General features: G+C 44.3%; 1 protein-coding gene across 4 annotated transcripts in view; it reads left to right on the forward strand.

Moving 5' to 3' along the window:
* Positions 1-25180, forward strand: part of AP3D1 (adaptor related protein complex 3 subunit delta 1) — a 168060-nt gene that overhangs the window by 103498 nt on the left and 39382 nt on the right. The window contains exons 23-27 of one of the 4 annotated variants that reach the window (XM_073596533.1): positions 2312-2431; positions 6508-6555; positions 9473-9577; positions 18533-18718; positions 20710-20757. In XM_073596533.1, the coding sequence (XP_073452634.1) occupies positions 2312-2431; positions 6508-6555; positions 9473-9577; positions 18533-18718; positions 20710-20757 (507 nt within the window). The remainder of the gene's footprint in view (positions 1-2311; positions 2432-6507; positions 6556-9472; positions 9578-18532; positions 18719-20709; positions 20758-25180) is intronic. The other 3 variants (XM_073596541.1, XM_073596550.1, XM_073596559.1) reach the window with 3 other exon arrangements.

Below are 25180 nucleotides of genomic sequence, written 5' to 3' on the forward strand. Positions count from 1 at the left end.
GCGCATTTCGGCCGCTAGCAGGGCGCTTTCACCCCCTGCTAGCGGCCGAGAAAGGGTTTAAACCGCCCGCAATGCACCGCAATAGCGGCGTTTTGCCGGTGGTATCCCAGCACTGCCCTATTGATTTCAATGGGCAGCGGTGGAGGAGCGGTAAACAATTAGCGCTGCATTTTTTGCTTTATATTTTTTTTCACAATTTGTCTACTTGTTATGTTGGCTGCTTTTTCCTCACAGTGGGCGCAGTATTTTTAATTACTTTTAGATTTTTTTTTTTGTTGTTGATCTGAAAATTATCCGAACCGTGACTCCTGATCCGAAGAACGATCCGAACTGTGAGTTTTTTGATCCGTTGCACCCCTAACAAATAGCTAATCAGCCAATAACATGGCAGCGACTCGATGCATTTAGGCATCTAGAAGTGGTGAAGACAACTTGCTGAAGTTCAAATCGAGCATCAGAATGGGGAAGAAAGGGAATTTAAGTGATTTTGAATATGGCATGGTTGTTTGTGCCAGACAGGCTGGTCTAAGTATTTCAAAAACCGCTGATCTACTGGGTTTTTCACACACAACCATCTCTAGGGTTTAAAGAGAATGGTACAAAAAAGAGAAAATATCCAGTGAGTGGCAGTTGTGTGGATGAAAATGCCTTGTCAGAGGTCAAAGGAGAATAGGCATACTGGTTTGAGATGTTAGAAAGGCAACAGTAACTCCACCACTCGTTACAACCCAGGTATGCAGAATACCATCTCTGAACACACAACACATCGAACCTTGAAGCAGATGGGCTACAGCAGCAGAAGACCACACTGGGAGCCACTCCTGTCAGCCAAGAACAGGAAACCAATGCTAATTTGCATAGGCTCACCAAAACTGGAAAATAGAACATTGGAGAAATGTTGCATGGTCTGAGGAGTCTCAATTTCAGCTGTGACAGATGTTAGGGTCCGAATTTGACGTAAACAACATGAAAGCGTGGATCCATCCTGCCTTGTATCAACAGTTCAGGCAGGTGTTGTAATGGTGTGGGGGATATTTTCTTGGCATGCATTGGGCCCCTTAGTACCAACTGAGCATCCTTTAAACACCACGGCCTACCTGAGTATTATTGCTGACCATGTCCATCCCTTTATGACTACAGTGTACCCATCCTCTGATGGTTACTTCAAGCTGGATAATGCACCATGTCACAAAGCTCAAATCATCTCAAACTGGTTTCTTGAACATGACAAAAAGTTCACTGTACTCCAATGACCTCCACAGTCACCAGATCTCAATCCAATAGAGCACCTTTGGGATGTGGTGGAATGGCAGATTCGCACTATGGATGTGCAGCTCACAAATCTGCAGCAACTACATGATGCTATCATGTCAAACCAGACCAAAATCTCTGAGGAATGTTTCCAACACCTTGTTGAATCTATGCTAAGAAGAATTAAGGCAGTTCTGAAGGCAGCTGGGGGCCAACCCGGTATCTGCAAGGTGTACCAGATAAAGTGACCAGTGAGTGTATGTATGTTCCTTACCTGGCCGATCCCTATGGAATCTGGAAATCACTTTAGTAGACACCACTACTAAGGTGAGAACCGCTAACTTCCAGGTTCTTTTCTGAGCAGCTGCCCTGCTGCTGAGAATACAAAGGAGGATGCTCGTACGGCACATGTACGATTTAGAGAACATTTAGCATTTTCTCAGTGCATGCAAATCTTTCTCTGATCTGGATGTGGTAAAGGCAGTGCCTTTACTGTCCCTCTTCTCCACATTGTTCATTCAGAGAACGGTTTGCACATCCTGCCCACTGCTGGCATTCCATACTTTTCTGGTGTGTAGACCCACTGTGGTTCCTCCTGCCATGTCGTAGGCCTTGCCATCTCATAGACATGAGCCAGTGATAGGACCTGCAGTGTGAGGCAGGGGAAGAGAAAAGGATTCAATCTACCCTGAAGGGGTGAATATCTGCAGCGGCCAGGGAGAAGCAAAGTTGCAGTGTATCAGCACACAAGCCATCGAAAGGTGAGTATATTATCTCCTCTTATAGAGGAGTTCCCATTGTGTACAAGTGACCCTGTAATGACAGGGTGAAATTGGGGTTGAAAATGTTGTTACATACTGGAATTCTCATTTAATTTGTATAGCCGACTCTAGTAATTTGTGATGTTATTTACAGGCCTGATTAAGAGTTTAAAAATACAAAAAAAGGCTAATACATATTCTATTGTGATATGTCCAATGATTAAAGCTGAAACTGTGTTTTAAAATATAAAAATTAAACATCCATTATTCTTTTGTATCTCATTTGCATATTGTGACAGAAAAGTAAAGAGAAAGAAGAAAAGACAAAGCGCAAGAAATCAGTAACTAGCACTTCTAGGGAGGAAGAGGCCTCAATTAAACCTGAAGAGGATAAAACAGATGACAAAGCTACTTCAGATGTGAGTGGAAAGTCATATTTACTGTAGTGTTATGTGTAGAATGTGAGTATGTGTTTTTCTACTTCCTGAGCATATATACATTCTGTTATACTCCACTTTAGCAAAACCTTTAACAGGATAAATATGTTAGCTGCCATTTCTGATCTCCTCCTTGAGAAAGAACACATGAATTCAAAAACAGCCGAGTTATACTGCGTGCCTGTATGAGATTAGGGCACAAAAATTGTAAACTAGCCCATGTATAACACCTCTCCACCCAGAAAGTTTTTTGCTAGTTTCCTATAAGATCAGATATTTTTTTTTCTAGACTTGACTTCATTTTTTTTTTAAATCTGTGACTTAAATCAAGGTTTCTCCTTGACAGTACTTTTTGAGCTGGTCTGTATGTTGCAGCTATCTGGATCTCTGATTTTGACTAGGGATGGGGCCCAAACACCCCCCGCTTCAGTTCGCACCAGAACATACCGAACAGGCAAAAAATTTGGTAGAACACACGTACACCGTTAAAGTCTATGGGACACAACATGAATAATCAAAAGTGCTAATTTTAAAGGCTTATATGCAAGTTATTGTCATAAAAAGTGTTTGGGGACCTGGGTCCTACCCCAGGGGACATGTATCAATGCAAAAAAAGTTCTAAAAACGGCCATTTTTTCGGGAACAGTGATTTTTTTAATGCTTAAAGTGAAACAATAAAAATGAAATATTCCTTTAAATATCGTGCCTGGGGGGGTGTCTATAGTATACCTGTAAAGTGGCACATTTTTCCTGTGTTCAGAACAGTACCACAGCAAAATGACATTTTACCACAGGAAAAATTGTCATTTAAAACTGATCGTGGCTGTAATGAATTTTCGGGTCTCGGCAATATAGATAAAACTCATTGAAAAAATAGAGCTTGGGATCCCCCCCAATCCATTACCAGGCCCTTTGGGTCTGGTATGAATTTTGAGGGGAACCCCAAACCAAAATTTAAAAAAAAAAAAATGCATGGGGGTTCCCCTAAAATCCAGAAGGATCTGGTATGCATTTTAAGGGGAACCCTGCGCCAAAATTTAAAAAAAAAAATGACGTTGGGGTCCCCCCCTAAATCCATACCAGACCCTTATCTGAGCACGCAACCTGGCAGGCCGCAGGAAAAGAGGGAGGGGGGATGAGAGAGCGCCCCCCCCCCCCCCCCGAACCGTACCAGGCCACATGCCCTCAACATGGGGAGGGTGCTTTGGGGACAAGGGCCTCATCCCCACAACCCTTGTCCGGTGGTTGTTGGGGTCTGCGGGCAGGGGGCTTATCGGAATCCTGAAGCCCCCTTTAACCCCCAGATCCCGTGGTGTCAGAGGGGACGGGGCCACCCAGGTGCGTAAACGGGTGACCCCACTCCCCCTGACGCCACAGGGATGGCATGGGAAAGTCCCCGTGCGTCAGAGGGGGGGTGGGGTCACCTGGGTACGTCAACGGGTGGCCCCGCCCTCAGTTATATAAGAACTGTCAAAGGCGAGGAAGTGCCACACGGCGGGAGCCTCCTATGGAGGTGGATCAGTGGCGGGTTTTTTTTTTTTCTTTTTCGGTCCATCGGTTGAGCGTTATAAGATGATAAATGGACATCCTGGGACATTTTTATTTTTTATAAAGGACTTAAGGACTTGTCCCAAGCTGTGTCTTGTTTGTTTTTGTACCCCGTTACCATTTCACACAGGGGGAGGCCGGGATCTGGGGGTCCCCTTGTTAAAGGGGGCTTCAGGATTCCGATAAGCCCCACACCCACAGACTCCCACATCAACATGGGGACAAGGTGCTTTGGGGGGGCTACCCCAAAGCACCCTCGCCATGTTGAGGGCATGTGGCCTGGTACAGTTCAGGAGGGGGGCGCTCTCTCGTCCCTCCCTCTTTTCCTGCGGCCTGCCAGGTTGCATACTCGGATATGGGTTTTGGGTGAACCCCTACGCCATTTTTTCTTTTTTACATTTTGGCGCAGAGTTCCCCTTAAAATCCATACCAAACCCTTCAGGTCTGGTAAGGATTTTGGGGGGGACCCCTATGCCATTTTTTAAAAAAATTCTGTGCAGTGGGTCTCCTTCATTTTCATATCAGACCCGAAGGGCCTGGTATGGATTCTAGGGGGACCCCCACGCAGTTTTTATTTTATTTTTTTTTTTTTAATTTTGGTTCGGGGTTCCCCCTTTAATATTCATACCAGACCCAAAGGGCCTGGTAATGGATGGACTGGGGAGGGGGTCCCATGCTCTTTTTTTTCAATGAGTTTTATCTATATTGCCGAGACCCGACAATGCATTACAGCCATGACAATTTTTCCTTTAGAAATGTCATTTTGCTGTGGTACTGTTCTAAACACTGGAAAAATGCGCCATTTTACAGGCATACTATAGACACCCCCAGGCACGATATTTAAAGGAATATTTCATTTTTATTGTTTCACTTTAAGCATTAAAAAAATCGCTACTCCCAAAAAAACGTCCATGTAAAAAAAAAAAAAAATTTGCATTGATACATGTCCCCTGGGGCAGGACCCAGGTCCCTAAACACTTTTTATGACAATAACTTGCATATAAGCCTTTAAAATGAGCACTTTTGATTTTTCATATTGGTGTTCCATAGACTTTAACAGACTTTCGAATTTGCCCCGAACACCGCATATTGTTCGGTGTTCGCAGAACATCCAAAGTTCGGCCCGAGCATAAGTTCGCCCATCCCTAATTTTGACAGGTACCTACTCCCAATTCCGCTCTGCCCACCTATGCAATCGGAAGCGGAAGTTCGACAAAAAATGCAACATATGCTCACTATTGTGGAAAAGATCACTACTGACGTTCGCAAAATCCTTGGCATGGTGCAACTCAATTCTTCATCTTACCATGTTTCTTTGGGTACAGAGACTTGCAAAACCTTTAAAGACATTCCTTTCCCCATCCCATTGCTCTTGTCTTCCCTTCCACCAGTCTGGGGTTGTGGTATAACTTTCATCCCTGCACACCTTTGTCGGCGTACCTCTTGCACATCCTACCCCCTTTTTTTTCATTTAGGGAGTGTAAGGTTTGGACCTTTTACATGCAGACCGGCTTTTCTACCCTTGTGGTCCTGTTTTTGTCCAAGTTTTTCTCCGGTCGGCTGGCAACTTCACATGGTTGGTTTATATCTAACCAGATAGTTATATTGTTCCACCTGTTTTTGGTGGGTTTGTCGTTTCTCACTAGTTAAGGTTCAGTGTTCCTTCAAGTGGAGTAATTCCTGTCGGTGATTATCTCTGTCCTGGTCCTGAGCATCGGTTTGATCCGCTGTTTGCCTTCCAGGGGGCTTCTTCTCATCTGGTTCAGATTTGGGCGTTGGTCCTTAAGGTAGTTAAGGTAGTTAGTTGCATAAAGTTCCCAGTTCCTGCTCATGGGCCTGTCATTGGCTGCTGCTCAACCTTCAGTTGTACTGCTTACTGACTGTTTCTGAATTCCTGTATCCCTTAATGGATGAGAGAGAAAACAATCTTATTTTCAATCACAGACGCTAAAGCATTCAGCAAAGAAAGTCAGAACTACTAATCTCCATATAGTCATTTACACAGAGCACTAAAACATAAGGATCAACACCACAGCTAGGGCAACTAGCATTTACATTAGGTCACTTTACCCTATAGCTTTCATTACAGATTTTTCCATGAGGGATATATTTATAGATGTTACCCTTCGATTGGCTCAGTGCAGGTCTGTGGGAGTTGGACGCAAGAATCAGGCTGTCACCTTCACTTTTCACGGTTTTGAACTGGAGCAGATCAGTTTAGTTCCTGAGCAATTAAAAAAAAAAAAAAAAGTTTCTTGAGCGCAAAGTAAGTCTTGCAATGCTAAAGTGAAATGCTGCAACATATAATTATGATTTCTAGCCAGGTGGTAGGGTGGGCAGAGTTTCACCTTGCTTTGTCTGATGATAATGTGTTTTGTGTTGGTGTAACTAATCAAGTGATTGTAGTGTTCCAGTCTTGTCTGTTACTCATGTTGCGTGTGTTTAGCCATAATTTCCCTTGTGTGTACATTAGCTCTCCTTTGCTCAATCACTGGATCTTTGGTTTTCAGGATATCGATTTCTGGCTAACTAGCTCCTTGGCCCCAGCGCAGGCACAGGTTGGTAGATTGGCAAGGCAGTAAGTACCTTTAGTTAAATTGTTTTAAAAAAGTGCACCTTTTGTGATAAAAAAAATACCATCACTTTTGATCCTCACACTTGTGTGATCTTTTAAGAGGCATTTGCTGTAATAAATTAATAGTTTCACAGCATTGAAATTCTCTAGATTTAGCTGTAGCTTTGGTAGAGAATGCTCATCATAAAATGAGGCAGCCAGGTTATTTCATACCGCCTCTGCATCCCACAGTACAGTATGGTATAGCTGTACTGGCTTCTGGCGTGGCTACACTGCATTGTCATTTGAATACAGAAGGGATAATTGACAAATCAAAGGTGATGTTTGCATTGATTAGCTGCTGTTTAATTAGTCTTAAGTTAATTTTAAACCTGAAGGAATTCTGGAGACGGTTTTGAATAGTGGTCTGTTGTCTTTCAAGGGGCGATACCCTAGAAACCCTGTAGGTATTGAAAGTGCTGAGCACTGCCACGGTGTGAAAATAGTTTCGTATCATCCAGGGTTCTCATTCAGGCAGCTTGAGGTGCTCCAGGGTACTCTTAAGTTACAGAAGAAAATTAGAGGTCCAGTTTCCTCAGAGGCTGGTAAAATCTGCTTGAGTCTGGAGGCTTCATGGAGACTTGAAGGGATGAAGTCTCCAGTCCTGGGTCCAGGTTTTGTGGACAACCAGCACTCTGACTGTGCAGGACTTTAGGATGTGACTCTGGTTCAAGGCCCATTCAGGAGGTATTCACCTAAGAGACATGCAGCAAATGAGCTGCTAGGTGCATGCGTAGAGTTTGTGAGAAGACTTGTCTGGAGGAGACCGACAAGGGCCTGAAGTGTGAAGTCAAAGCAACAGCAAACAGGAGGCTGATGAACCTTTATTTTGTGGTGGGGGAAAAAATCCCTGCGACGGAAACCATGTTTGACCTGAAATGTATTTTAATATATGTGGTCAAGAAAAGACCTTAAAACCTTGATTTTAAGCGAGTGGATGCATTCCTAATGCTCTACTTTTTGAATCTTGTTATTGCAGTATGCTTGTTTCCTGCTTCCCCTGCTGATATTTGGGACTGTGACCATAAAGATTTATAGTGATGGCATAGATGCGCTTTTGTATTTAGAAATATCTGCTGACAGCTTATTATTCAGGAAGTATGAGCCAGCTGAATAGCTGAGGATCACAGTAGAGCTCTAGAGAAACAGCAAGAGAAAGGAACGTCTCTGCACTATGGTCTGAACGAGGCCTAAGGCCCATGTGCATACACGTCAGTTTTTCTGCACGTGTTTTGCAAGAGCACAGCCAAAACCATTGTTATCTGTGTCCTGTTCACACCACATGGCTGGTATTGCATGCAGATTTTTTTCTGTGCAGGAATATGCAACGTGTATGCAGTTTTCTAAACAGAAAAAAAACTGACATGACATTAACATTGGTGTGAATGGGCATATAATTGACGTGCATGAAAACTGATGTCAACATGCGCAAAAACTCACTGAAACGCGCATGTAAACTGATGTAAATTCATGTCTCTGCAGGTTAAATCTGAGTGGTTTTCCCATTAGTTTTCATCCACGTATGTTGTGAATGAGCCCTAAAGGTTTCAGAAAATTGCAAGTGATTTGTGAAAACCTGTAGTCAAACTGGGACAGCATAAAAACTTTTAAAATTGCAATTTGTTTAAAATACATGATTTACAAAAACTTATAGGGTGCAGCACTACTTGCATGCCTATTGGTATTGGTTTTTGCTCTTATCCCAGCTTTTTGGCCCTATTTCACAATAACACTCTGATCTTAACCGTTCGATAGGCTTGGAATAGTGCCTTAGTGCTTTTCCACTTGGCAGTCAAATTGGGATAACACTTGCTATATATTTGCTACATGTCCCCATTATAACCTAAATAAAAATGGAAAATGAAATTCCAGCCATATACAAGCTAATCTAAAATGGCTGCCACCACCTTCTTATATCTACACTAGTTACCCTGTGGAAGAAAGATCTGTATACTTACCTCTTCTCAGGCCACTCTGGTCTGGTCATGTGATCAGCTGTTCTTTGTCAGCTAGCATCAGCTCTAAGGGAGGGAAGGGAGCGCCGACAAAGCAGGCCCATAGTAAACCTGTAGATGACACTTCTCAGATATTCCAGCAGTTGTCAGAGCGCTTTCTCTTCTCCCCTGTGGCTGGTGCTGACAGACACCGGAGAGCATGTGGCCATCTTTCTTCCGTTCAGCGCCGCTGTACTAAAGATCCGACGTTAGTACAGCAACCTTCCCCGCTGAGCTGTTGTGTTCTGACAGGGTGACGGCCATCCTGCCAGAACACTTAGGTCAGTGCTCTGAGCCATTGGCTGAGAGCGCTGATCAGAAGCAGGTCGGCTGCTGCTGGTTTTCCAGCATGTTCGTCTGGCAGAAGCCAGCCAAATGGGCGGCTTCTGTCAGACCGGCTGACGTACACATGGGCCGAGTGTCAGCCGGTTTTTATTGAACAGGCTGATGTCTACTGACGTTTGGCCCGTGTGTATGGGGGTTAAAGGCTGGGCTTTTTGCATTGTATGCTAATGAGGACAGACTCCCACATTGTTCAAAAAAACCTTGCAGTCAGCCATGACCGCTTCTTTTTAGAAACCTTTAAAAGGTAAGAAATATTAAAACAAAAAGATAGGTATGCTTTGTGGATGTGAACACATAACAGGCATATAGTGAGGTGTTCTCAAATGTGACTACAATAGTGGAAATAATGTAAATTGACAAAATAGTAACTCCTTGGCAAAATAATTTTTCATTTTCATTTCATCTGGACTTCTTTTGTAAATGTGTGTATGGGTCAATAAGGACGTGATATGTGTGGAAACTATATGGCAAGTATTTCTTCTAAGCTTTTGCAACGGAAATAACCAATACCATATTCTATAGCAGGAGCCTTCCACTGAGACTGTGCCTGAACCAACTGAAACAACTGAAGAACCAGTGGAAGCAGAATCAGTACAAGTAGAAAAAAATGAAGAAGATACAGATAAGGTAATTAACTGATATCTCTTTCAGTGCATGAGTACATTTTTTTTCATTTACAATGTGGGAATTGCATTTTCCTTTGGGCTAATCCATGATTATTCTTTTACTGCTACAAAGTGGAGAAAACATTGGTGTGGGGTGCACAGTTTTGAAATGATTGCTTGCCATTAAAAAAAAGTCTGATATTCTGGCTGCTAAAAAAAAAAAAAATAAATTAAAAAACATTGTAATAGTATTTGTAGTTTTAGAGATGGAAAGCTGTGAGAAAGAGATATTGTGGACCCTTAGAGGTTGCTTCATAATGTGATCTGATCTACTTTAAAGCAGAGCCAGGGCCGCCATCAGGGGGGTACATCCGTTACAACTGTAAGGGGCCTGAGGGGCCTGCCCGGGCCAGAAGAAGGCAGGACGGGTGAAGGGCAGGGAGCCTTGCTGTGCATTACAGAAACAATCTCACAGCGTGTGCTCTCTGTGACATTGAGCTCAGACATCGAGCTCTTTACTGCCACCTCTGGCTACTATGTGCATGTGTGACCCTTGTGTACTGGTCTTTTCAGTGTCAGCAACATGTCATTGTGAAAACGAGCTGGGACCAGGTAGGTAGAAATTCTTTACAAGTAGGGGCTGTGAAAGGGAGGAAGGGGGGTGTTTGTGTACAGTTAGGGGCCAGAGCCTTACGTGTTTACAGATTTGTGTATGTGTGGGGCTGACATATATATACAGGTGTGTGTGTGTGGGGGGGGGGCTCGCATATATACAGGCAGTGGCGGTGCGCCCATCAAGGGCGCACGAGCACCACCCCCTCTATGTTTTAATGGATAGATTCTTGCGGATGCCGGTTGCCTGAATTAAAGCGGCGGGGGGTATTTTTGATCTCCAGGCCTAAAGCTGTGTAAGGGGCCCTAATATTTCTGATGGCTGCCCTGAGCAGAGCTCTACCCAAAAAGGGAGGTTCCACTTGTTTACACCCCCCCCCCCCACTTCCACATTTGGCCCTTTTTGGGGGGAGGGGGGAGCGAGTACCTGGTTTTGATAGGTACCTGCTCCCACTTCCGGCTCCCCCTCCTTCCCCCGCACTCTTCTGGGACACATCACAGGTCCCAAAAGACTACGGGACCATTTACAAGGCACAGTGTGGCTCATGCATGCATAGTAGGAAAACCGGCTGTGAAGCCCCAAGGCTTCACTTCCTGTTTCTCTTATTTGCTATGCTGGCGCCTGCACCCGAAGCCGTTTGAATAATCGGTTTGGGTGAGGACATCGCTGGATCCCTGGACTGGCAAGTGTCCTTATATTAAAAGTCTGCAGCTACAGTATTTTTTGGGGGGAGCCTGGAGCTCCTTTTTAGGTCCTAATAATATAGGCTGGGTTCACAGCAGGGATCCGGTGCGTCCCAGTTCTCCGTTTTTAGGGACGAATCTGGGCCGAATTTTTGCCTGAATTCGGCCCTGAAACAGAGACAAAGATGCACAGGATCTCGGTGCAATTCACTCCGCAGCCGCCCCGGAAATGTGTGAACCGGCTCCATAGAGAGCCAGTCACAATTTCCTGCCATGCGAATTGGATGCAGAGAAAACAGCATCCAATTTGCACTAGTGTGAACCCAGCCTAAAATGGAACTTTGAGCAAAATGAAAGACATACCATTTTTGTTTGTTTTTCCCAAGTCTCCCCTCGGACGTAGTTTTAATGCCTGTTGGTCTTACCAGTAGATCTGTTTTTTTTTTCGCTTCCTTTGAAAGGTGGTGAAGGTGTCAGCTTTTATTCACATAGCTTCAAACGTTTTTTTCAAAATGAAACAGCCTTTTGCTGTAACTGCTTAAAGTGTTAGGTTGCGTTTGGGGTTTGTCCTTTCCTTAACGTTAATTTAAAAATTAATGTCCATCTAAGACTACCCTGCTTCACAGGATGATTCTGTGGTGTGATTTCACTGCAAAACAAAAATTGATGTCATGCTATCCTATAGCAAGTGAAAAATTGTGGATTTACTGGCAGGGTCAACCTACAATAAAACGAAAGCCTATGTTCTGACAGATTAGCAAACCCATCAGATAATGGAAGGGAAGTGACGTTCCGTCAGCTGCGCATGCGTTCCACTGCTAATCTGACAGAACACCTGCAGTCAGAAGGCGGCAGCAGACATCTTGCTACACCCAGCTACGTCTTGAATTTCAGAGTAATTTTAGCAATAAAGTGAGTGAATATAAATATAGTATATTGACATCTGTGATGCTGTTTGGATGTTTAATTTTGAAAGCCTAAAGGTTTAGTGTTGTGCATTGCGGGGTGAAACAACATGGTCTCCGCCACCTTCCTACTGCTGGCGTCCATCTTCTTTCAAAATGTAACATCAAAATAGCATCACAGATGTCAATATACTATATTTATATACACTCACTTTATTGCTAAAATTACTCTGAAATACAAGACGTAGCTGGGTGTAGTAAGATGTCCACTGCCGCCTTCTTACTGCAGGTGTTCTGTCTGATCAGCAAACCTGGTAGCGGTGGAACACATGCAGCTGACGGTCTGGCAAGAATAGTACATGCCTCTGATGGGGGTCCCTAGGGTGTCTGTACCTAAGGGAGGATAGGGAATTTTAAAGAGAAGCATGGGAAATCATTTTTTTTCCATAATCGTACTTACCTAGGTGGATGCAGCATTGGAACAATGCTGCATCTGTCCCTGTCGTCTCTGCACTGAGAATCGAGCCACCGAACACTGCCGATGGCTAGGTTCTCACAGCTCTGTCAGTCAGCAGCTCTCCTGCTCTGCTCCTCCACGCTCATTGGAGCGCTGAGCTGTGGAGGTGCGGGGAGCGGCCATCTCAGCGACTTGCTGAGACGGCCATCAGTCTGGGCACCTGGTGGATCCAGACTCCCAGAGTCAGGATGACGCTGTACCTGCCTGGACTGATCTGTGTGACGTCAGCAGAGAGCGGACTTCAGACCGCTCTCTGTTGAAAACGGGTCACAGGAGTGCAAGACGGATTGCACTCCTGTGACGGAGAAGCCCAGCTAAACAAGCTCAGGCTAGACTTCTCTAATTGCCTGTTATATGCCCCTTGGTTCTATTACTGTGCCCTAAGTATTTTTACTGTGCCGGATGCCCGAGCAGTGTTTGGAAAGGGGTGGACCAGAGTTTTTGGCACTGTTCTGGCTGAGTGTGAATGGTGCGTGCATTCACGCGCAGTAATGCAGTGGGGTGGAGTTTCCTGGTGGCCACCATCTTGTCTACTTCACTCCATACATCAGTTCAGGAGGAGGCATAAGGCCTCTAGCTAAACCTTCAGTTAGCGAGCAAGGGCAGTATACCTCTTTGTTTTTTCAAGTGCAGCCATGCCTTAGTGAGAATAGTGTGTTTAGTGAGTTGATATCACACTTGCTCCTCTCACGCACAAGCCTACTCCTCCTCCTCCTATCTCCTAAGAAGCATTTATTTCATCCATCACTGTCCTCTGGCTCCAAGCCAAAACCCAGTACCCAATTCTGCAAGAAGCCGTGGGCCTTAAAGCCTTCTAAGCTGGCAGGGACAAGACTTTGCAATGAGGGGGCTCCCCTGCTTGCTCTGGTGGGCGGTTAATTGCTGGCTTTCAGACAGATGGGTCTGCAGCGTAGTGACTTTGGGTTACTAGTTTCTATGCCTTCCTCTTCTGCTTTTCATGCTCTTGGATATTTTGTTGAATCCACAAAAAGAAAAGCAATATTTTTTTTTTCAGGCACTAGGTCAGGGGTAGGCAAACTTTGAGAGGCAGAGATCTACCTGGACAACATAGAAGAGATCAAAGATCATCAGGGTGTGGCACTTTTTTTTTTTTTTTTTTTTTATATTAACAATTGAACTAGCAAGTCACCGATAAAAGAGTGGGTGGGACTTTGAGGCAGTGACTGTGTAGAATCATATGCCTCCATCCCCTGTACAGATGAAAGAAATTAGAAATTTGGGACTTTAAATGAGGCACACAGCCAGGGCTGCTGATGGGGGAGCCACCAGGCCTCCTGTACGGGGCCTGAGTACACACAGGGGCCCAGACAGGGAGGTGGATCAGTGCGGTGTGACAAATACAGAAACGATCTGTCCAGCAACTGAAAGCCGATTTCTCTACCTCCTGTCGGCTTCCAGCTGCTGAATGGATCTGAAAGCAGCGCTGCCTGTTTTCCTCTCGTGGAAAACAGATGCGTCAGGACACTGAGAGCGGGGGAAGGGGCCGGTGAATGAATGTCATTTACCAGCCCCTTCCCAGGGCTGTCTTTAAAGCACAGGGACCTCTGAACTGCCCTGGGGTCCTAGGTGCATTGGGGGCCCTGAGGTTGCCACCCAGCAGTATTCTGGCAACAGTTCCCCTCCCTTTGGACGGCTCTTTTCCTACAGGTCAGTTCTGTAATGTATCTCGTGTCCAGCTGTCTTAATGCCTCTCTCCCTCCCCGGCATCTTCCTCCCCACTTCAGCCACTATCCCTTCCTGCTTCCTTTCATCCTCACACATGTCTACCTCTGCCAGTCACACTGCTCCTCTCCCAGGTGTTGTTAACCCTTGCTGCTTGCTCCCTGCTAATTCACAGCTTTTTCTCCAGCTGTCCAGAAATTACTGTATTTATTGGTGTATAACACGCGCCCCAATTTAAGAGGCGTGTGTTTCAGAAAAAAACTTTTTTTTTAAATAAACCACTTTTAAGCAAAAGGTCAGTGAGCATCAATGCAGCCTGATTAGTGCCCATCTGCAGCTTCAGTGCAGCCTGAAATGTGCCCATCTGCAGCCTTCCATTTACTTCTCCCATGTCATGAATTTATTTGCTGGTGATGTTTAAGGATGAGCTCCGGCGTGTTCGCATACCCCACGTGCAGAGCCCGCCAGGAAGTCGGCACTGCGCTGCGCTAATCACAGGCACTGAGACATTTCCCGATCTCTGCAGCCACACATCGGGGACATTGTCTCACTGCTTGTGATTAGTGCAGTGCCGACTTCCTGGCGGGCTCTGCACGTGGGGTGTGCGAACACGCCGGAACTCATCCTTAGTGATGATGTTATGCTCTTAACTGACCCCAATGAATCTCTTATGAATGCCCATAAAGTGTTGCAAGCATTTAGGTGTGACTTGCCTCTCAGCCGCTCCAACACTCCACAATCCAGCAAGAAGCCACCAGCCCCCGCTGTCTCATGTATAGATGTCATCTTGGTGAGTGCCAAGCCGAGTGGAGATGACGGCTTAGTGATTTCCAGGGGCACTCATCCCCCCCGTTCCCCTCCAAGATACACTGTTGGCGTATAACACGCGCCCGCGATTTTCCCCCTATTATCAGGGGGAAAAAAGTGCATGTTACACACCAATAAATACGGTATTTTCCTGACACTTAACCAACAATAATCTCTCACTCCCCTCCCAGTCTTCTTCCCTGCAGACACTTCACCTTCACACAGGTGTGTGCCCCCCCCCCCTCCTCCTATACACAAACACTGCAAATGGCTGGACTCCCCCATACTGCACACCCCCCAACACTTTCTCTTTACTATTAATGGAATCTCACCCTTTCCCCCTCCTTGACAGACAGCCTATTTTATTTTCTTATACTGTGGCTATTCCTCACCAGCCAACAGTCTTCCCCCATGCCCATTCCTGCCCATCCCTCTCCAGTCCCCTCCACCCTCATCTATACGCTTTTTTTATATGGTTTTTCTGTATTTTTAGCGAAAATATTGTTTTGATATTTTTTATTGGGGGCCCTGTCAGGTAGGCTGTACGGGCCCCATGATTTCTAACAGAAGCCCTGCACATGGCTATTAGGTGATGCAAAAAAAAAAACAATATATTATATCATGTTTATTGGTACATATAGAGTCATAACAAAATCCAGTAAATAAGTGGTATCGCTCATTAGTAACACATGGGGGGGTGTATGTATATGTATGGGGGGGGGGGGGGGGTGCGTGCGTGTGTGTGTGTGTGTGTGTGTGTGTGTGTATGTGTATATATATATATATATATATATATATATATATATATATATATATATATATATATATATATATTATATTTCTTTCTTTCTCTCTCTTTTTCTCTCTCTCTCTCTCTCTCTCTCTCTCTCTCTCTCTCTCTCTAATATATATATATATATATATATATATATCTCTATATCGTCGCACCACCGCGGTGTTGGTTAATGACCTAGACCTTTTCAAGTAATATGAGAAAATACGTTGATAAATCATGATCGTAAAAGCAAGTATGATCGGATGATAGCATCGCATCGAGAAAGGGCTCTATGCATTTCGTAGGTTCTTTCCACTCATCAGGAGCCAATGCAGGGTACATATACTTGTATCTGCAATAAAGTTCATCTATATGTAATCTGATGTTTATTACATAGAAAGAGAAGGGAAGGGCGGAGAATCCCCCCTGGTTACTCACAAGTCAGCTATAGCTCCCAAATGGGGTGCTGAGAGCTGAAGATATGATGGGGGATTCATCTCCGGGAGCTGTGGCAGTGGGCAGCGGCACAAAGACAACACAAGCACTGGTGAGTGGACTACCATGGAAATGGGGTCCCCATTGATAATCAAAAGTGATGCAATGTGTGTCACAAAAGACACTCTGTGAAGGGTAATAAAGTATATTTCAAGGTAGATAGTGCATGTCTAATGATACACTGGGGACGGAAAGTATTCAGACCCCCTTAAATTTTTCACTTTGTTATATTGCAGCCATTTGCTAAAATCATTTAAGTTCATTTTTTTCCTCATTAATGTACATACAGCACCCCATATTGACAGAATAACACAGAATTGTTGACATTTTTGCAGATTTATTAAAAAAGAAAAACTGAAATATCACATGGTCCTAAGTATTCAGACCCTTCACTCAGTATTTAGTAGAAGCACCCTTTTGATATAATACAGCCACAAGTCTTTTTGGGAAAGATGCAACAAGTTTTTCACACCTGGATTTGGGGATCCTCTGCCATTCCTCCTTGCAGATCCTCTCCAGTTCTATCAGGTTGGATGGTAAATATTGGCGGACACCCATTTTTAGGTCTCTCCAGAGATGCTCAATTGGGTTTAAGTCAGGGCTCTGGCTGGGCCATTCAAGAACAGTCACGGAGTTGTTGTGAAGCCACTCCTTCGTTATTTTAGCTGTGTGCTTAGGGTCATTGTCTTGTTGGAAGGTAAAACCTTCGGCCCAGTCTGAGGTCCTGAGCACTCTGGAGAAGGTTTTTGTCCAGGATATCCCTGTACTTGGCCGCATTCATCTTTCCCTCGATTGCAACCAGTGGTCCTGTCCCTGCAGCTGAAAAAACCCCTCACAGCATGATGCTGCCACCACCATGCTTCACTGTTGGGACTGTATTGGACAGGTGATGAGCAGCGCCTGGCTTTCTCCACACATACCGATTAGAATTAAGGCCAAAAATTTCTATCTTGGTCTTATCAGACCAGAGAATCTTATTTCTCACCATCTTGGAGTCCTTCGGTTGTTTTTTTTTTTTAGCAAACTCCATGCAGGCTTTCATGTGTCTTGCACTGAGGAGAGGCTTCCGTCAGGCCACTCTGCCATAAAGCCCAGACTGTTGGAGGGTTGCAGTGATGGTGGACTTTCTACAACTTTCTCCCATCTCCCCACTGCATCTCTGGAGCTCAGCCGCAGTGATCTTTGGGTTCTTCTTTACCTCTCTCACCAAGGCTCTTCTCCCCCAATAGCTCACTTTGGCTGGACAGCCAGCTCTAGGAAGAGTTCTGGTTGTCCCAAACGTCTTCCATTTAAGGATTATGGAGGCCACTGTGCTCTTGGGAACCTTAAGTGCAGCAGAAATTTTTTTGTAACCTTGGCCAGATCTGTGCCTTGCCACAATTCTGTCTCTGAGCTCTTCAGGCAGTTCCTTTGACCTCATGATTCTCATTTGCTCTGACATGCACTGTGAGCTGTAAGGCTCGGTTCACACTAGGGGCGGCACGACTTGCAGGTCACCACACGACTGCAACGGCAACTTGCAAAACGACTTCTGTATAAAAGTCTATGCAAGTCGCCCCAAAAGAAGTACAGCAACCTTTTTCTAAGTCGGAGCGACTTGCGTCGCTCCGATTAGAACGGTTCCATTGTACAGAACGGGAGGCGACTTGTCAGGCGACTAGGTCGCCTGAAAAGTCGCCCCCGTGTGAACCGGCACTTAGGTCTTATATAGACAGGTGTGTGGCTTTCCTAATCAAGTCCAATCAGTATAATCAAACACAGCTTGACTCAAATGAAGGTGTAGAACCATCTCAAGGATGATCAGTAGAAATGGACAGCACCTGAGTTAAATATGAGTGTCACAGCAAAGGGTCTGAATACTTAGGACCATGTGATATTTCAGTTTTTCTTTTTTAATAAATCTGCAAAAATGTTAACAATTCTGTGTTTTTCTGTCAAGGTATTCCCATTGTGGGTTACCTGGACAACCTTCTGCTTTGGGAGAACTCTCCCTTTCCCTTTCTTCTGGAGTCCAATGTGAGTTGTATTCTCACTTTGGAAAGGCTCAGGTGGATCCTGAACCTTCCAGCAGTCCACTTAGGTCCCCCCTCAGAGGCTGGAATACTTGAGCTTGATGTTAGACACAGATCAGTCGAAGGTGATTCTACCCCCAGAGAAATGTTCGTCACCGTAAGCTCAGGTGGAGACTTTTGTGCATGAGGGTTCTGGGAAAGAACCATCAAGGCAGTGCCGTTTGCCCAGTTTTATTCCCATCACCAGAAGATGGCAGCATAAGCCTATATAATGGATGTGAAGATACTCCGTGTCCTGTGATGTTCTCTAAGAAAAGGATTTTACAGTTACAAAAATCAAATTTTCTTTGAAAGTTAGCAGTTTTTGGAAATTATTCTCCTAAGTCTTAACTTAATTTGCAGACTTTGAAATATACACAACTTTTGAAAATCCAGTTAATTCAGAAGGCTATGCACATTGTTTTTTATTTTTTTTCTTTATTGACAGAAATCCCATCGGCACAAGAAAAAGCATAAGAAGGAAAGGGAGGATGCAAAGGATGAAAAAAAGTCACGCAAAAAGAAACACCACCACCACCACCACCACCACCACCATCATCACAATGAGTCTCATGAAGGTGACCACACAGAATCTGTGCATAATGGCACCTTGGATGAAGAGGAACAGTTACCAGTGAGTTTAACAAAAATGTGTTAAAAATTTAGTGGCAGAAGAAATATGTGAACAGCATAATCAATCGGCTAAATAACTGCCTAATAACTGATTTTATGCAAAGATTTTCTGTATGCATCTATAGTGTGTGGAAAATGATGTTGAGTACTTGACCACAGGTGACCTCTTCTTCGCCTAGGCGATGACTTAGGAAGTGGTGTAGGTACTTATCACAAGAAGGTCCTACCTGCTCCAAAAAAAAAAAATGCAAATTTGTAGGGTTGGCAGTGAGTGAGGGTGAAGCAGTAGTTTTCATTTTGAGTGAAGGTCTGCTCTAGGGTACCTACAAATTTCTTACTCAGGATTTGTACAAGATGTTTTCATTTCCCTAACCTATTTGTTTCCATAAAGATTAATAACCCCCAAACACAAAAGACCATATCACTTTGTTTGGTTTATACCCTTTGAGCAGCCTTTGGTTATGTTGAAAAAAAATACCCGTGTATTGCGACTCAATAAATATAAATGAAATGCAACAAGAAATTGTGGCTGCCCCTGTAAAGTGGAATATACCACCTACAGATTCTAAAAAAGTAAGAGTGGTGCTCGCATATATAGATAGAGATATATAGAGAGAGAAAGCTATGACAAAAGCAACGATGTGAACATATAGATCGAATATGCAGATCATATAAATAATAAAAGTCCTGGTGTGTCAAATCCCAACACCTAAAAGTTTGTTTCAGCGTCAAATTCCTGTAATCTTCACCACTTGTGACATGCAGCTTGTACTCTAAAGATCTTGAGGGGGGAACCCCACGCCAAAATGTAAAAAAAAAAAAAAAAGAAGCCCCCCAAAGCACCCTGTCCCCATGTTGATGGAGTCAAGGACCTCTTCTCGATAATCCAGAGCGGTGGTTGTCAGGGTCTACAGGCTGAGGGGGTTTATCAAAATCTGGAGGCCCCCCAGATCCCGGCCCCCCCACCCTATGTGAATGAGTAGGGGTACATTGTACCCCTACTCATTCACCCAAAAAAGTGTCAAAAATAAATCCAGTTCACAGGTTTTTGACAAAGTCCTTTTATTAAAGTAGCTCCAGCGTGTCTTCTCTCTCCGATTTTTTCCTTCTCTCTCCGATTTTTCCTTCTCTCTCCGATTTTTCCTTCTCTCTCCGATTTTTCCTTCTCTCTCTGATTTTCTTCTCGCTGCGCTGATGTCTTCTTCCTCTGGTTTTTTTTCTGGTTTTCCTCTCTCCCTGCTGTCTTCTTCCTCTGTTCTCTTGACGCTAGCTCCCGCTGTTCTGGTAGCTCCGGTGTGTGCCATTACTTATGTAGCCATGGGGCTTGGCCATCCAGTGAAGTCATTCGGAGACCCCCCTTGTGACATCATTCGGAGACCCCGGCCCTTGTGACGTCACCGCGTGGAGCTAGCATCGGGGGATGAAGACAGCAGAGAGAGAAGAACCAGAGGAAGAAGACATCAGAGCAGCACGACAAACCGAAGGAAGAAGACACCTTGCAGGTACTTTAGTAAAGGACTTTGTCAAAAACATGTGTACTGTTTTATTTTTGACACTTTTTTGTACCCCATACTCATTCACATAGGGTGGGGGGGCCAGGATCTGGGGGCCCCCTTGTTAAATAACTGTAGTATCAGGCTGCAACATAAGAAAACTGAAAAAGGTGAAGGGGGTGTAAATTGTGCAGTGCAGTCAAGATTTATATAAATATTTGTGAGGCAATCTTTGTAAATTTATATATACTTTGTTAGGATAGTGGTGTTTATCTTGTCTAGCTGTGGTAATTTTTGTGTGAAGCATGCATTCCTATTTTGTAAAGTTTGGCTGATGGCAAATAAAAAAAAAAACTACTTTGAAATTAAGGAGATTTGTGAAATACTTGGTTTTGACTGATTGTGGAAGATTTTCTAAATATCTTGTTAACTGTACATTTTAATGTGATGACTTTACGTTCTTATATTGGTTTTTGACCTTCACTTTATTTTTTTGTAGCCAATGTCCAGTTATTCTCTTTTGGCAGAAAACAAGTATATCAAAATGGTAAGTGTGAAAAAAAAAAAGATGAACAATGATCTGTGACATGCAAGTTATTTAAGACAGAGACCGTATGGAAACTCAGTTGTAGTTGTGATTTTGGTCGATATCCTGTCCTTGGAGAGAACATTTCAGCACCAACAGACCTCTGTGGCAGTGTAATGTGAAGCATATTGTGTGTCATGGCCTATTCTTTGCCAAAGATGTCAGGTGCTTGCAATTCTTCATCTTAAAGAGGAAGTAAACCCTGATGGGTTTTACTTCCTCTTTGTTTCCCTGCAAAGGTAAAGCATAATGGGCTACTATGCATCGCATAGTAGCCCATTATGTGTCACTTACCTGAAACTGAAGCCTGCGATGTCCCCGCTGGCTGGAAGTGTCCATCTTCAGCCCTCATCCTTCCGGGGCCGCGAACTCCGGCTCTGTGACTGGCTGGAGTCGCGTGATGTCACTCCCGCGCATGCATGTAGGAGCCGCCAGTCACGGCATGACCCCAGCTAGAAACGGCACAGCGTGCCCTTGCTAAAGTGCGCATGTGCCAAAATACATCAGCGCATGCACAGAAGAACTCATCGTACGGGGAATTGTAAATATCTCCTAAACTGTATAGGTTTAGGAGATATTACCAGCACCTACAGGTAAGCCTTAATCTAGGTTTACCTGTAGGTGAAAGTGGTTGTACAGGGTGTACTGTATGTGTTTTTTTTTTTTTTTTTCTAATTGATGACCCTTTCAATAACTTTTTTGGACTGATGTGTGTCCTTTCCCTTTCTAGAAGTGACAATTAAGCCAGTTAAGACTGTAATTTTTCAACAAGCATTCGCATATGATGCTCTATAGATCATTTCTTCAGGTCATATTCTTGCCCAAGCCTCATAGGTGGCACCCATATAAGGTCACATATTGCCATCTTAATTTATTCATGTTGTCAGGTAAAGTCATCTTCTATTTGTGAGGGTTCTCTATAATGGTTTTGGGTTAGAAGTTTAGGTTGCATTGAACTATTTCTGTTCTAGTGTGCTTGTGTTCAGCCTCCACCCACCCCAATATTTGTCCCTTGACATTGTTGTCTAAAGGTTATGCATAAATACATTTGTCTCACCCTTTGAGAGTCACAGGAAGTCATTAACTGTTGGGTTACAGTGTCACCTGCAGGAGAATTGGACTCTATATGTTTAAATTTTTTGTTAGCGTCCAAGGAGAATGGGTATCTTTTCTCAAATGCTGCTGGTAAAAGTCTTTACCTGTAAGCCTCGATTCACACTATGAACATGTGAATCCCACAGCAACTGCATTGCATTCCTGTGCAATTCAAATGCTATTCAGTGCGGTGTATGGGCTCAAAATGCACTGCATCACTCCAAAGGCATGCATGCATCTTTTTGGAGCCGCGCTGCAACCGGATCACATGTTCATTTTGCACTGTGTTTGTGACCTGCGTTGCAGGTGACTAACTTTGCATTGACATACGCATAAAACAAGAAAACGTGCGCTCATAATCTGTGTACAAAGCAGATCGTATTAAAGCGATCCAAATCAATACAAGTGCATTAGTGTGCAAAACGGATCATGTTGAAGCGATCCAAATCAATACAAAATAAATTAAAATAAAATACTTAGAACAAACATCGATCAAAATGCCATCAATGGATGATCTAAAATTAAATGTGTACTGGTGTGCTTAAAACCATATATCTATAAACAGCTTAAAACTTCCCACGCTGAATAAGTTATTACATTAACCAGTCCTCAAATGTAAAAAAGCTTCTCAGCAGTGAAAAGAGTGGAGGTAGTCCATAGAATGGATGACAGAAGGAAAAGTTCCATAAGTAAGTATCCGCTTCATGAAAGCAGAGGAAGGCATCCACGATCCATCAGGTCAAAAGCCACACAGATAGATGGAGAGGGAGGGAGTGTACAGACGAAACTCTCACAGAATCCAAAGATATTAGAAGATGGACCCTTACCCTCAATGGTGGACCTCCCTTCTGGCGAGGTCTTACGTGCAAAAAGACTTAGCCCTCTGCAGGGACTGTGGGTAGATGGTATCCAAATCCGCTGATGTGCCCTGCGTCTCTGACCTGGCGTAAACCAACTCGTCCACCTGAGGAGGGGTGATAAGCCCACTGTGGTCCCTGGAAGAGTCTTGTCTTGACCAGTGGTGTATTTTGGTTTTGTGCTGCCCTCCGCAGCAGGTAGCGATTGCAGTGCAATTGGAATGCGTTGTGGGAAACTCACGCGGATCACGGTGTTTCACGCAGTGCATTGGGGTTAACATAGGCTAAGTTAGCAACAGAGTGATTTTCAGGTCCAGGGCTGTTTGCTTTACCTCTGTACTTCCCCTGTCTCTGAAGACTCGTGCTTGTGAGTGGACCAATTGGGTTGAGCACCAGGCGCCTCCATGTTGTTGCACTGATGTGTGCCTTTAAAATTCCCCTATCTGCAGGTTTCTCAGTTGAAGGGGTTGATGCTGAGGGACTAAGCACCGACCTCATCTTCTAGATGGAGTGTTGCACATGCATTAGCTCCTTGTGCTCTGTCCTGTCCTTGGACTGTCCCCACTGCCTGCCTACAGCAACTAGATTCTTGCCTATCTGACCCTACACCTGCTACCAGTGATTGAGTTCTGTGAGTACCTGAGGCCATACACTGCTTGATACGCCACTACCAACTCAAGTGCAGCTTGCAGTGTGCCTACTGATGCTACTGGCATTTGCAGTGTGAAGACCTCTTGACCTCTGCTTTTGGAACCTGTGCTATCTTCAGAGTTTTCCATTGCTCTGATGGGCATGACCTCTGCTTTGAGTCTCTCCAGTCCCCTCCAGACAAACTTGCCCCCAAATATTTGTTGTCTCCTGCCCTCTGTCCCAAACACAAAGGCACTGTTTCAGCTCTTATTGATGCGTTATGCACCACCTTGAAGCCTCTTGCTTCCACTAGTGCTGTTCCAAATCTGGGATCCTTTAGAGCAGTGGTTCCCAACTGCTGTCCTCAGGACCCACTAACAGGCCAGGTTTGCAAGATAACTGATATATATCACAGGTGAAATCATTTGCTGCTCAGTGATTGCAGTATTCTAGTTTGCATCTCCCCAAGGTAAATATTTAAAATCTGGCCTATTAGTGGGTCCTGAGGACAGGAGTTGAGAACCACTGCTTTAGAGCTCTTAAGATTGTCAAGACCAATCAGGTTCACCTACTATTGCAGGTCTTCCTTTATGTAGACTAGAACCACCTGGACAGGATTCTTATGTACCCCCAAGTGCTTATTAGCCTTGTACCCTTTTGAGGGGGAGTTGGTAAAATAAAAGCTGTTTCTGCTCTCTGTGGATCTGGCGGTGTCCTGCCTTAAAGCTTCTACCATTCCAGTAGAAGACATACCTATCTTCAAGGACCCCACCGATAAGCATTTGGAGGCTCTCTAGAGCTTTTGCTAGGAGGGACTGCTCTTCACCCTGTTCTAACTGTGACCTTGATTTGCCAAACACTGACCAGTCATGAAACATTTGGCACTAGTGGCTGTAGCTTTAAGCTACAGTGTTGACTGTCTATTAGAGGTTTTTTCTTCTCATCTCCAGCATGAGTCTCTGGTCAGTCCACATGGAGGACAGTTTGTCTACAGTGTTGAACTGCAGAAGCTGCGTATAAAAGATTGCTTAGTATAGTCTTCAAGGGAAAGTGTCTCTTTGGTTATTCCACATCAGCCAATTCAAGTACAAACCCATTCCTGGCTCCCAGTCCACCCCAAAAGGATTGAAGCTCTAACTTTACCAAGTCCTCAAACAAATTGTCCACTCAAGGTGCATCCTTATTTTCCAAAGTGGAGGAACATGTGATAGCCTTTGCGGGCAGGTTGACTGCCTATATCTCAGTGGCAGAATGTTTTTAGGGGGTTCTACTCCAATATGGTTCCCACACCCAAAGGAGCCATCTGCCCCATCTTGGATCTGAAAGCTTTGAATGTCTTCTTTAAGGCTCAGAAGTTCGGTATTGAATTTACCAGGTCTGTCATGGCCACCCTTTACCAGGAAGACTTTCTGGCGTCTGTGGACTTCAAGGACATGTACCTACATGTCTCCAACTTTCCCACCCACCCTCTGCATGCTTTATAACTTTGCCTTTTGACCTATTTTCTGCACCTTAAGTGTTTACCAATGTGCCGGCCCCATTGCTGCATTCCCATTGTGAAATACCTAGACAAACTTCTACTGAAGGAACAGTTTGCTCAAGTGCTGGCCGGCAACATAGCCCTGACGGGCTAGACATTGCAGAGGTACAGAAAGATCCTAAACTTTCATAAATCGGCATTGGAACCGACTCATAACTTGAGTACCTAGGTCAAATGCTGGACACAGAACAAAGTTTTTTATTTATTTATTTATTTTTTTCTCCAGGAAGAAACTTCAAACTCTTTTCCTGCTAGACTTGTA

This window comes from Aquarana catesbeiana, linkage group LG01, assembly GCF_042186555.1.
Source record: "Aquarana catesbeiana isolate 2022-GZ linkage group LG01, ASM4218655v1, whole genome shotgun sequence".
Lineage (NCBI taxonomy): Eukaryota > Metazoa > Chordata > Amphibia > Anura > Ranidae > Aquarana > Aquarana catesbeiana.